The sequence below is a fragment of the Diorhabda sublineata genome, chromosome 9 (assembly GCF_026230105.1).
Source record: "Diorhabda sublineata isolate icDioSubl1.1 chromosome 9, icDioSubl1.1, whole genome shotgun sequence".
NCBI lineage: Eukaryota > Metazoa > Arthropoda > Insecta > Coleoptera > Chrysomelidae > Diorhabda > Diorhabda sublineata.
Genome location: NC_079482.1, coordinates 24,264,881 through 24,279,225, shown reverse-complemented (window position 1 = coordinate 24,279,225; position 14,345 = coordinate 24,264,881). Strand labels below are relative to the sequence as shown.

At 32.3% G+C, this 14,345-nt stretch overlaps 1 protein-coding gene across 2 annotated transcripts in view; it reads left to right on the top strand.

Moving 5' to 3' along the window:
- The window catches only part of LOC130448902 (adenylate cyclase type 3), an 84,030-nt gene that overhangs the window by 18,306 nt on the left and 51,379 nt on the right, over positions 1–14,345 (top strand). Inside the window, exon 2 of one of the 2 annotated variants that reach the window (XM_056786492.1) lies at positions 7,428–7,502. The exons of the other annotated variant lie outside the window; for it this stretch is intronic. Coding sequence (XP_056642470.1) covers positions 7,500–7,502 — 3 coding nt within the window. The 5' untranslated portion in view covers positions 7,428–7,499. The remainder of the gene's footprint in view (positions 1–7,427; positions 7,503–14,345) is intronic. 2 annotated transcript variants of the gene reach the window in all.

The following is a 14,345-nucleotide window of genomic DNA, read 5'->3' as shown; positions in this document are numbered from 1 at the left end:
GGCTATACATTCATATTACTGTTTATATTGATTTAGTTCGGTGTAGCCTACATTTACTACCGAAGAATGTGATGTATTGTCAATATGGCAACAGCAAATCAAATATTTACCTCATTTTGATTAATATATATATAAGAGTTTGTTGATTACAGAATGTCTTTATACATTGAGAGCTCCGATAATACTGAAAAGAGTAAAATTAATATCACCCCCGAACTTTGAGGGCTGAATTTTTATTGTAAGATATGATTGTATATAATTTTTCATTCGCATTCTATACACTTTTTTAGCGTTTATCAATTAAGACAGAAATTGATTCCATTCTTTATAATTGAAGCATTGTTTCGAATATTTACACGCGCTATTCACTTTTTGAGGACTTTTCATGATAGCATTCAATATTCTACAGCGGCAGACGGCATTTTATATTATTTTTTAACCTCAACTCAAACTTCTTCACAGTTTTTATAGCGTTCATCATTTTTCATGCATTATTTCATATATTTGCAAATGCCAGATAGTTTTCTGTATACTTTTCACAATATTTATCAACGTTCCAAATTGTTTTAAAAGGGTAAAACATAATTTTTGACGTTTCGGCTACCTCTTTGGTGCTATTTTCAAGAGAAATCTGTCTACTTCACGGCATGAAGTATTTAGTTGATTCCAAGGCCTTAATCTGGCTATTCTTTGCAAAGAGATTACAATATAAATTATTATTATAGAGAATACCGTGGACACTACAAGTGCTGGTCTTGACCCAACTGGTGAGCTAACCGCTTAGCCTTGTAAGAAACCTATTGGCGGGTTTTGTCTTTTTGATATACTATATGTGAAGTTTGAGTATTTTGGATGAGATTGAGTAGAATGGAACCTAAATGATCTCTTCCATGGGACCAGATAACGAAAGTGTCCTCATAATTTCGTAAGCAACAGCTTGGTCGTAGATGAAAGGATAGTTTTACACATAAATCGAGCCTTGTATATTAGTAACGACCACTGATGCGATGAAAATAAATAAAAAGGGAATTTTTCTTATTTATATTTATTAAAATCGGACGGTTTGAAATCCCAATAAGTTAGATTGAGTTGTGCTTGTTTTTTGCCATCCTTATCACCTCTAAGTCCTTGCAAAAATGCCAATGGAGTCGGAGTATTTGTATAATTTTCCTTATTGGTAACGATTTCTTTATCTCTCTCTTCGTAAGTTTGTGTATTCATACTGTTCTTGAAGAATGTTTTGTCCGTCATGGTACTTACGGTTTTAGTTTTGGAAAGTGATGCCTAAAATTAATTTGAAGTTAGTATCAAATGAAGGATTTTTAATATTCTGAAAAACTAAGAAAAGTAAGTCGAAGCAACTGAAAGAATTTAATGATTAGGTGATTAAGAAGAACCACTGAAGGTATTCAAACAAACAAGATTTGGGGAATGGAAAAATAATAGAATGTTATCTGCGTGTTAGGGGATGGCTACAAGACGGATAAAAAATCCATCACGAAGTTTGAATATGAAGAGGTTATTAGAAATAAAAACTATTTATTTGAAATAGTAAGTGGCTCAACGAAAATGCTTCAATCTTTCTCAACTGTAAGCTTTAGTGGTTTTTGAAATTTGGAAAGATAACTATTATTTTATTAACAGACAAGTACTAGAACCACTTTGAAAGGTTTTCAAGACCGTTATCTTTAATCTTCAACATTCATCTCCACTTCCTTCAGTCTTTGAGATGCTTTTCTCTTCTTCCAAAACTATACTCACGATACTCTACTATGGGATTCCTGCAATGTATCTGAACCATCTTACCCTTCATGCTTTTACTTTTTGGATTAGTTTCAGCTTCATTATTTGTCGATAAGTCTTCCCCAGATATACATGCTGCTTAACTGATTCCCATCATACGTTTTTCCTTCTACTCTACTGCGGGATTCTTGCAATGTGTCTTAATCATCTTGTCCTTCATGATTTTACTTTTGGTGTTAGTTTCAGCTTCATTATTTGTCGATAAGTCTTCCACAGATATAGATTCTGTCTGTCTAGCACCCGTCATACATTTTTCTTTCTCATGTTACCATATTATTCTTATCTTCCTTTGTCATTGCTCATATTTCTGATGCATATAGATCTGCTGGTCTTACAATTGTTCCATTAGCTTGTATTTAAATGATTTTTTGCTCTACGTATTTCTAATAGTGATCCCACTGCTCCGTTACCTTTCTGAATTATCTTTTGTATATCGTTTTCTTCTAGAGTTGTAGATCTTACAGATACTTCTAGATAATCCAATTGATTAAGAATCCGGTTGATGTAACCTCAACTAGTAGCATGGGAGGTTTATGTATTGTGGAGAGGACCACGAGACTAGCTGGTGCTGCAGCTACAGGAATGGTTCTATGATGTTATAGATCTTTTTATACGACTCAGCATTCTACCGTAAAGATATAATTGCTTACCTGTCTGTATTACTCTGACTGGAGCCTTTTTGTTGATATGGATTTAGCTAAACACTAAGCAACAGTTGATTTAAGCTTGCATTACAATATGGTACTTCAAGAACATACAAGAGAAGCTGATTGTAACAAAATGTGGCAGTACAAAATATTAATAATAATTCTATTCGATTTGTGTTGGTTTATTATACTTTTATACACAAATAAATCTGTTTTTAAAGCAAAATTTTGTTTATATGATCCTAATAATACAATTTTATAAATAAAAAAATAATAACAATGTCCCTAACCGATATAATTTGACTACCTACTGTAAATTATTCAACTTAACCGAGTTACAATGAAAAGCAGCAAATAGTTTTATTTTTCATAATTATAGAATTAAATTTATTTACCATACGTAAAGCGTCATTTTTATATTCCCATAAACTGGAGTGATATTTGCGATCAATCCAACTTTCTCCTTGCCATTCGACTTGACATGCAACTTCTGCGTTGATTACTCCAGAATCTCCTGCATCAGTCTCTACCAAACTAAAAATTGTTACTTTTCACACAAGGTTGGAAAAAAGGATTATCTGCTTTTTATATACGCATCCTGAATAATAGGAAAAACCATCAAAGTCGCACTAATATTTTAGAACCTTTATTATATTCATATGCAGTTATATTTTTTTTTACATAATTCTCTTCACTTTGCTTTGTTGTTTGTGAAGAAGCGGGTGATTACAAAAATGAAAATTTGAATCAAGAGCTTTTGAAGCTTCTACAAGATATGTTCCACCCAACCTCTTGGCCTCAATCCTTAGGTATGCTTCAGTGACAAGTCTCAACAAGTTTCAACTTTGATAAATATCAAGTTGTTTTGAAAAATTCAATTTCGGAACGGAAGCTGTTAGAAACTGATCTAAATTGTACTGTTGGTTATGAGAATCACGAGAAGATGATCTGTGATGAAACCAAGACAGTTGCGTTAAAAAATTAGTTCAAGTGTGCTCCAATCCGAACTGTTCAGCTTTTCGCTATTGTACACGAATGTGGCTTTTAAATTGAAGACCCACCATGTAGCCCTGATCTACCTCCTTAAGACTATTTTTTATGCGTCAAGCTAAAGATCGAGTTGAGGGGTGAAATATTTAACAACGACGATGAAATTCAACAGGCGTAGAAGCTTTATTCAGACGTTTTGAAAATTCTGTGTGGAAATAAAAGGAAATTATATTGAAAAATGATAACAGCTTGTTTTATATACGACCTTCTTTCTATATTAGGCTTAAAAATCATGGAACGCACCACGTATATGTCATATGTTTGAGAATTATTTACGTTGAGGCGAATTTAACTGACTGACTTACAGAAATTTATTAATTGTGGTGTTATTTAACATCCGTTTGTATCTTTAACATCTTCTGGAATTATTGACAGTTTAATAAAATTAAAATAGATAAAAAAATTATATTCAAACCTTGTTCTATGTTGAACATAGGTCAAATCTTCGTTTAATTTGAAAAAGTGAATAAAACCGGGTCTAGTTCGTGCCATTTGAAGTACATGATCGATGAAACTGCAAAAAAAAGGATTTTTTTGTGAAAATTATAGTTAACACGAAACGACCTAAAAAACAATAGTATTGAGTAAATAATGAGGGAAAGTTTTTATCACAAATATTGTTAAAAAATATTGAAAAAATTACTGCATTATAGGGCAGATTTAAAACCGTAGAAGCACTGCACAAAAAGCGGAACATTTATCTTCAAAGCGAGGCTACTTGCGAATAGAATAATAAGTAGTATTTCTCGGAGTAGTTCCTTGTTCTAATTTGTTATTTATGTTGTCGTCGACTCGTGCCTATATGATTTCGATTAGAGGCAGTTCTCAGTGTTAATGCCGATGTATATTACCTAGACAGCACCCAAGAAGTAACTGTATTCAAGCAACAAGATCTTCATTTTCTACCAGACTGTGATAGACGAGAGACTTCATATGCTCCCAAAGAAAAAATCAAGGGGAGTAAGATCCGGATACCTAGGCGGCCAACCAATTTGCCCACCTCGACCTATTCAGTTCTATCCATGAATGACATTTAAATGGAGTCGTAAATTTACTGAAAAATGTACAGAAGCTCCATCATGCTTACATATCATATTTTGTCGGGTATAAAGAGGAACTTCTTCTAGAAGTTCTGGTAATATGTTCCTTAAATTTCTCCGTTTAAGATTTGAGGAAAACTTGTAGTTTAACAAACAAATATTTTTCAGGACAACATTAACCATCGATATAAGTTGATTCGGAAGAAAATGTTTTGTATTTTTCTAAATAATAACAAGAGGGGTCACAAAATAATGTTTTTCTCGGAAACTTCTAATTTCAGCGTAGTCAAATGTTATCACATTTTATCAAATGGTGGAGAATTCAGAGGTGAAAACGGGGTTCTTGATTCCTACTGCACTCCTTTGAAAAAAACTAGAAAATATCATCTATTCATGTTTATCAACCTGATAATCGACAAAGAATCGTTTTATTTTTAAAACTTCATCAGCCAGTATCTTGGAAAGGATGCGATTGTAAACATAAGTTCCATGTCCCGAAAGGCACAATTTCTATGACTGAATTAAGTCCAGTATTTTATAGAAACATCGGCATTTATTACGTAAACTTTGACATAAATTCAAGCCTATCACCATATACAAAACTTCCCATTAAGATTATTTTATGACAAAAAACGATATAAGTAATTTTTGGAAAAACAAATTGCTATCAAAAATTTGTACAGGAGACTTAAAAAATTTTATCGGAAATATTGAACTATCTTACTATGTTGGATTGCAGGTGAAACATTTCAATGCTAAAGTTGATGAAAATAAATAGTATCTTCCATTGAATCTCACAACACCATATTTTGGATCCCCTTTAACCAACAGTCCATGAGTCATTACCAACGTCCAGCTGCAGTGTTCTTCATACTTAAAAATATAAAAAATATAAAATATTGAAATTTTACAGATACAGGCTACAGGTATTTAATAGTATTAACCTCTTTCCCAACTGAATATTACCTACTTCGGTCTTCAACAGTATATTTTGATCGAAGTAAATCGAAACGTCATATTTTCACCCGTTTTTAAGAAAAAAATTTTTAATCAGAAGAGAACTAAAATCAAGACGATTTACGAACAGGAGGAAAAAGTTTGAGAAGTAAAAAATTAAAGAGAAAACCCAAAAATACCTTACCTAATCAAAAAAACATTGATTTGTAATAATATTAATTTATACGTGCAAGTTGACAGCAATTCCTTTAGTAAAAAAACAACCTTTATGCACATACATAATTTTTTTCAACAGCCCTATACAAGAAAAATTGATTTAAATGGAAATTCGGGATATTTTAATTAAGCTCTTTCGATAAATTACTTCACAATGTGAATATCCAAAACGCGTTGTTGGTTTGACTTATATGAATTTTCGATCCAGTCATCCAGTATTTGTTTTTTTACCAGATAAAGCTTCATTTAAACGGTGAATGTTTGTGGCAGTCTCTTGATTCTCATGTAATATGGAAGGTTTGTTCAAAAAACTGCTGGTATTAGTTCCTTGTAAAATTCGTAAGGGCACAATTTATTTTTGTGTTGAAAAAATTGGTCACATAGCCTTCGGCAACAGCAGTGGATTTCCATCCTCCTTGTTGTTTCAATTGAAGAATCTTTCCGATCGAATCAATTAGAAGCGATGCCGGAGAACGTCAAAACGTACGACCTGTATATTCAACTGAATGCGGTAAACTTAAATATTGCGCAACAACGAGTGGTTATTGATAAAAATGTATTAAATTCATGTTTGAACTGGTTTATCCAATAACTATAAAACGCCGAGTTGTATGCGTTTTTGAATCTGGAATCGTGATGAGTAGTATTTTCAAAGTCATCAATTTTAATTTTATACAATTCTTCTCGTCGACAACCTCCAACAGTTCGCTAAATAAATTTCAACATCTGTTACAATGTGCCAACTCGTGATCGTGGTTCTCATGAAGATTAGACAACTCGATTAGAGTCAGCTCGGAATTCTAATTATGAATTGAAAACTAACCTAAACTAAACTAACCAATCGCAAGTGTTCATTATTATATAAGGAATCTTATATATTTCGGATTACACAAATTCATTTTTCTATTGAATATTGTTTAGTATTTATCTAATGTTGAAATGCAATTTAAAACAATTAGAAATTCTTATTTCTAGACTTTTCATCTTTACAAAGTGGATGAGGCACTAAGTTCTAGGTAATATTCTTAATGAATCTGCCACGTTGTAGTATTATGTACTCGAACTACCTTTTCGTTTACCTGAAATATCCCCATCCCAAGATGGCGCTTCCGTATCTAATCGGATTAAAAATCGTCACGAATTCTAGCGTGTCCTCGAGAGAATGTATCAGATTTTTTAGGTTTGTACCCAACCGATTTTCAGTATGTTAAATTCTTTTAGTTTTCTTTGGATTCTACTAGCAACAAATTTACTGTGGCCACATTTGCTTTTTCTATGATTTAATCAAGAGGACGAGTTTCAAACTCGGAATGTTCACTTTTCATCTTAACAATAATAATAATAATAATAATGAAATCCGTAACTTAATAAAGAAAATTACTGATTAAAATCAAATCAGTTCATGTGCTGTTATGTCACAATCAAAGGATATTTTTTTCCAATAAAGGTGTAGACGCTAATCAACTATGTAAGCTTATAGAAAGCTTGAAATTAAGTTCACATTTTGAAATTTTTTTACGCTTTTTTTGCACTCTTACCATAAACAATCCCTTGAAGTGTTAATAACCTATGAAATACAATGTACTTTAAAGAAAAAGCGTTGAAAAATAAAATTATAAGGAATCTATTTAACACAAATGAAAATAAATCTTTAGTCTAGGAAAATACTCATAATTTATACCTGAAATACAATTTTTGTCGATTTTGTTTTCAGATCTTCTAGTTTATATACTTCACATCTCGAATCTGGATCGTCTAATATCCTTTGCAAACCCAAGTCTTCTTCATGGTACGTTTCTCTTCGTGGGAACACATTGAAGTAATATCTGACTAGATTATTGTAGAATTTCAATGATTTCACCATTTTGTCAATATTTTGTACAACCTGCCTAATTACGTTCACCAGAAATATCATATCTTGATAATTTGTCCAAATATCGCTAAGTTTTTGGAAGCAGGGCTATGAAAGTTATTATGAATTCGAGTTATTTAATGTCTCGATTTATTTGCAATAAATTTTTAATAAAACTACTCACAAAAACCAAGCTGACATGAACGTGAAAATTCGGGACTACTGTGGCCTGTAGGTGTTCTATAGTTTCTTGGAAATCATTTTCAGCTTTCTTGAAAATTCGTTCCAAAGAAATGACTTCTTCAATCAGGAATCTAAAAGTATTATAATTATATAGAACAATCCAATTTCCAGAAATCCTTAAATTAAATATTTCTGAATGGGAATGGAAATCGAACCAAATAATTTAACCATCTCTAGCGCTCATTAATGTTGGAGGTAACTAAAAGAGGCCATCGTTCGGCCCTTTTTACAATCACAACAGAAAACACTTTAAGCTCCTGCCATAAATATTTGAAACCAATTTGATAAAAGCCAAAGAATGCTGCAGCAACGTTCTTACATCAATGTAATGATGTTCAAATCTGTATTAAGTAAAAAGTCATTATTATTTTCTATTTCTCGCAATTATAATAAACAAAAAGTCTTAAGAAGTGACAAGAGATGATTATTTAAGAATCATAATAGAGATTAATTCATGTTTTGTCAATATAGACACCTAACAGAAGCAAATAGAGATGGTTATGAATTTTTTCTAGGCAAAACACAGAAATTCTTATTTTTTCAATAAAGACTTGAAAAACCATAAGCCAAGAATACTACAACTATTTCCATTACTACACTACTTCACTGATTTGCCGTTTCTAATGATGATAATGGACAGAAATCCATGTTTTTAAAAAAAAAACACATCGAAAACAATCTTAAGTGCGCCAGAGAACGTAGCAATCATCCTAAGTGTCCTGCAACAACTTTAACATCCATCTAATGTGATTCTAAACCATTTTAAATAAAGACAGTTGATTATTTCGCATTTCTAATGATGTAGCAAACAAAATCTCACGTTTTTTCTTAATATAAAATTTTGGAACAAATCTGAACAAGCCAAAACATGCTGTTATCATCGTCAGTGTCCATCTAATGTAAATCAAAGTCATATTGACCAAAGAGTTTTTATATTTTTCCAATAAAGAAACAAAAAACTAATCTAATAGAATCATCCAAAATGTAGAGAGCTAATAATTTGCCATTTCTAATCGTGATAATATATAGGAATTCATGTTTCCAATAAAGAGACTAAAAAAAAAAATGAAACAAAAGGAAGAGAATGCTGAATATTCATGTTTTCACAATATAGAATCTAAAAAACAAACTTATAGGAGCCAAAGAATGATGCAACTATCGTCAGTACTCAATTGGTGAAGTTCAAAGAAATATAAAAACTGCTGCAATTGGCTTCAATGTAGTCACAAACCATTTGAAGTGGAGAGAGCAAATTTTCTGTCATTTTAGACAAAAATTCAAATCTCTGTGGTATAGAGACTAGGAACTAATCATGTAGTAGCATTTCTATATACAGTGCTTTTCAGATAAAAGTATCCACCTTTAATAACTTTTGTAATACTGGTATTTAGAAAAAATCCAAAAACACGTCAATTTATGTTGGAAGGGGCAAGCATTATGGCTTATTTAAACTTACTGGAAAAGCCACCCCCTCACCCCTAGCAGCATCCCCTTTACTTTTTTAAATTACTTTTCATATTTTTTATGTAAAATTTGGATACTCCTCTTTGAGCTGATTTCAAAAATGTATAATACTTGTAGGTTAAAGTGGTTAGTTTATGAGATAAACAATTTTTCTTTTAAGAGCACAAATTTTACTTATTATTTACTTTCACCTTATATGCCTGTACTAAAATGGGTTGTACAACAGTTCAAACTCTTTAATCTTTTAAACCGTGCAATTTATTCTACTTAAAAAATCCAAACAACAAAAAACTCTACTTTTTATTAAAGTTTGACATTGTCAACTAGAATTTGTAGTCACTATTGATAGTGTAATTTGATGATACATTATTTATTTTGTTTCTCTGAAATGGTTTACTCTTTGCAAGAAAGAATTGAAATTGTAGGTTTATACTACCAAAATAATAATTGTGCAAGAGCTGCTGCTAGAATATTTAACGAATTACATGACGGAAGACATGCAACTCATAAGTATGTAATTCAACTGATGGAGAAATTTACCACAACAGGGTCTGTTTGCAATAAAGTGCATAAGCGAGAGGGACTCGTAAATAACGAAGCAATCCATGTGGCAATTTTAGGGCAAGTCAGCTTAGAGGCTCAACAACCCCAATCGTTGTCAACAATAAGTAGAGCGATCGGTGTTTCATCTTCTACAGTTTTCCGAGTTCTACATAAATTCAAGTACCACCCATACAAAGTTAAGTTGGTGCACGAGTTGAATGAAGATAATTTTGATCGTCGTCTAGAGTTTTGCGAATCAATGACGCAAATTATCAATAACAATCCACAATTGTTAAACAATATTTGCTTTTCTGATGAATGCTCATGGTCATTAAATGGCTTAGTAAGTAGGCATAATTGTAGATATTGGGCTGAAAGTGATCCACATATTATGCACGAATTCCATACACAACATCCCCAAAAGTTAAACGTTTGGTGTGGTATCCTAGGTGACCACATTGTCGGACCTGTCTTCATCAACGGAAATTTAAATGGTGAATCATATCTTGGGTTACTCAGGGAAGGGGTTGACCCAAGTATTACAACAATAATAGAAAATGATGATAACCTTTCCGAAGATTTACTGGTATTTCAACAAGACGGAGCTCCCCCACACTATGCTATGCCTGTCCGACAATTTTTAAACGAAACATTCCCCGCTCGTTGGATAGGTAGAAGGGGGCAGATGATGGAGTGGCCACCTAGGTCACCGGATTTAACACCCCTAGACTTCTTTTTGTGGGGGTATTTAAAAACAAAAGTTTATGCTACCCAACCAGAATCTCTGGATGATTTACGAGAGAGGATAGAAAATGAATGTCGACAATTAAATCCAGCCGTATTAAGCAATGTCAGAGAGGCATTTCAAAATAGATTATACCATTGTATGGAAGTGAATGGTACTCATTTTGAACACTTATTGTAACTTCATAATAAATAGCACAGTTAAAAAGATTAAAGAGTTTGAACTGTTGTACAACCCATTTTAGTACAGGCAAATAAGGTGAAAGTAAATAATAAGTAAAATTTGTGCTCTTAAAAGAAAAATTGTTTATCTCATAAACTAACCACTTTAACCTACAAGTATTATACATTTTTGAAATCAGCTCAAAGAGGAGTATCCAAATTTTACATAAAAAATATGAAAAGTAATTTAAAAAAATAAAGGGGATGCTGCTGGGGGTGACGGGGTGGCTTTTCCAGTAAGTTTAAATAAGCCATAATGCTTACCCCTTCCAACATAAATTGACGTGTTTTTGGATTTTTTCTAAATACCAGTATTACAAAAATTATTAAAGGTGGATACTTTTATCTGAAAAGCACTGTATATATATTAAAACGTTCTTCGCCGTCTTCCGATTCCCAGTTTCCATTTTTCTCGATCTTCCCAAAGATCTTCTTTCAATCCTCTCTCTCGAATATCCTTCTCGATACCTTCTCTCCAACTTAATCTTGGTCTTCCTCTCTTTCTTCTTCCTTGTGATGCCCAATTTAAAATTTGTTTGGGTATGCGGTCTTCAGGCATTCTTTGGACATGTCCGTACCATCTTAACTGATTCACTCTAATGTCTTCCGTAATCGTGTGTTGCACCTTTATGATCTCCCTGATTCTGTCGTTTCTTATTTTTTCCTGTCTTGATATTCCTGCCGTGCGTCTCCAATAATCCATTTCTGTGGCTTCAAGCATTTTGACTGTTTTTTCTTTTAGAGGCCAGACTTCGCTACTATATGTTGTTATACTTTTTATTATGCTATTGTATATTCGATGTTTGTTTTCCTTGGATATTTGTTTGTCCCACAATACACTATTTAGTTGTCTTATTGCTTGTCTTCCTTGGTTATTTCTTTGTGCTATTGCTTCATCTAATCTTCCATCATTAGTGATGATCATGCCTAGGTATTTGTATTTTGTACAATGACTTATTTTTTGTTGTGTTTCTTCAAGTATTAAATTTTGTTGTTCTCCTCCAATGCACATATATTCCGTTTTACTAAAATTTACTTCTAGACCCTATTTCCTGTATTCCTCTACTAGCTTTCTTGTCATATATTCTAAGTCTTCGTAGTCCTGTGCCAAGATTATTTGGTCATCTGCAAAACACAGGGTATATAGTGTGGAATCGATTAGTGGAATGCCCATGTTCTTACATTTCCTTTTCCAGTGTGCTAGTGCATTTCTACCAAACTAAAATGGAATACCACGGTAGTCAAATAATGTTGCAACTATCTTTGGCATCTAGTTTAATAATAGAGCTGGTTACATACTATTTCCAACAATAATAACAACCAGAAATCTATGTTGTTTCAATATATGAACTAGAAACAAATCCTATAGAAGCAAAGAAGGATCAACCATCCTCAGAAGTCATTTAATGTTGGTCAAAACTACTGAAGTGTGAATGGAGATGATCTTTCACACCATTTTTAACAATTATAACAGAAGAAATCCATATTGTCCAATGTATAAACTAAAAAACCACGTGATAGAAGCCGAATATGATTATCAAAAATTGGAATGTATGTTTAATGGAAAGAGAAAATTGGTAGCCAGGACTCACTTAATATTGTAGATTGATGCAACTTCATCTAAAATCATCTCTAATATGTAGAAATCAACCAGATTATAAGGATACAGTTTATCAGCAATGCCGATGCTAAATGTTTTCGCAATTTCTACTATCAGATATTTCGCAGTTATTTAAATCACTTACCGAATAGTTACGAATAAAAAATTTGAAAAAAAATGAAGAGAAAATTGTATAGAACATAAGAAAAATCCAAGTGAATAATTGATAAGTTGAAATGGAAAAATGCCTGAACAGGACGCCCGGAAAAGTTGGCGAATTAATGAGATTTTTTTCGTTATTAATGTAAAAAGTTCTCTCTCCCAGATATCTCTAATCGTATACGAGTTTTTTGGGAAATAGAAAATCTGTCACAAAAATGAAGCGCTCGTTTTATGATAGGTTAGGTTAGTAAGGGCAATTTCGATTTAGATTTGTCGTGGTTCACTCGGAGGTCTATATTTTCCAAAATTTGTAATAATATCAAGAAATTTTATTATTTAGAAATAGAAAAACAACGTTTTTAGTATACTATTACGACGAGGTTTTTCAGATATACTATATTCAGTTCCAAATTGATACTTACTGAATCACTTCTTGGAATTGTTTATAAACCAACATGAGATGTTGGCTGTATTCTATGTCTTCATCGAAAAGACATTCGTTTTCTGGCAGATTCAATTTGAGGTAAACTTGGTGTTTCCACACCAGTGGTATATAACAATTAGTTAACGCATCGGTCAGAATTTCTATTTTTTCATTGGTTTCGTAAAATAAATATAACAAGAAATCATTCAATCCATCTAGTGAAGTGGAAAGTAGCCTTGGCACTGAAACACAAGCAGAAACAATTTGATAAGGATATGAAACAAGAAATAGGATGTAATTGATGTTTTTAGTTAATAGTTAATTACTAAAAAATTACTAGATTTTAGTTTGAGGTTGTATTGCAGCTTTATTGCAGTATTTTCAATATTATAAAGTGAAAAATGTCTTATTTCGAACTTTATTTAACTCCACCGGAATTAGAAGAAGTAGCCAAAGTAGCGTCATAAAAAGTATTGCCAGTTAAATCGAGGGAAATTTACGAAACCGCGTATTCAAGATTCATGAAATGGAAGATGAAAGAAACACGCAGCTCTTTCTCGGAGACGGTATTATTGACTTATTTTTCGAAATTTCCTTTCCACTGTAGTTTTATATTTTATTATGACGCAGATTACTAGAATAAATATTAAGCAAAATGGAAAATTGTTGAAAGAACCTTTATGGTGGCTTGTGATATGAATAGATAAATAACATAAAATACATTACAGTCAGGTACTCCTTCGCCACCTTTTTCACAATATTTATTATATATTCTGATTCCCATATAAACTTTTAGCATCGTATCAAATTCATAAAGTCGGATAACGTACGGCAAATTGAGAAATTCTCGAAGTTCATCCATATTTAAGATACTTTTTAAAACTAAACTGCTTTGCTTATACACCTACAAATAATGATTAGAAAAAAATCTAATTTTTTCCAATAGATTTACCTCGGGCTCTAATGGATTTCCCATACCACTCAACAATATAAAATATACAGCAATTCTATGGAAAACGTTAGTGAGTTCCCCGGTTGTGGTGTCTTGCTCTAAAATAGCCAGTTTCAATGGAACCAATTTTTTCACTGTATTTTGCTTTCTGCTTTCCAATATTTCATATCTTCGTTGGAAAGTATTGAATAGACAATTTTGAATGTTTATTGTAATCATATCCGGTTGTTTTCGATTACGGAAATCATTCACTACACGATTTATAAGTTTCTGAATCTTTTCTCGGACGAGCAGAACGTGACCATCAATATGCCATTTTGGATCATATAATAGAAGCTTCACCTGCAAGGAATATCTAGTGTTTCATTCAAATATATGAAAATCCCAAAAGGAAAAGAAAAGAGGAGGAAATCAGAGTAAGACCCC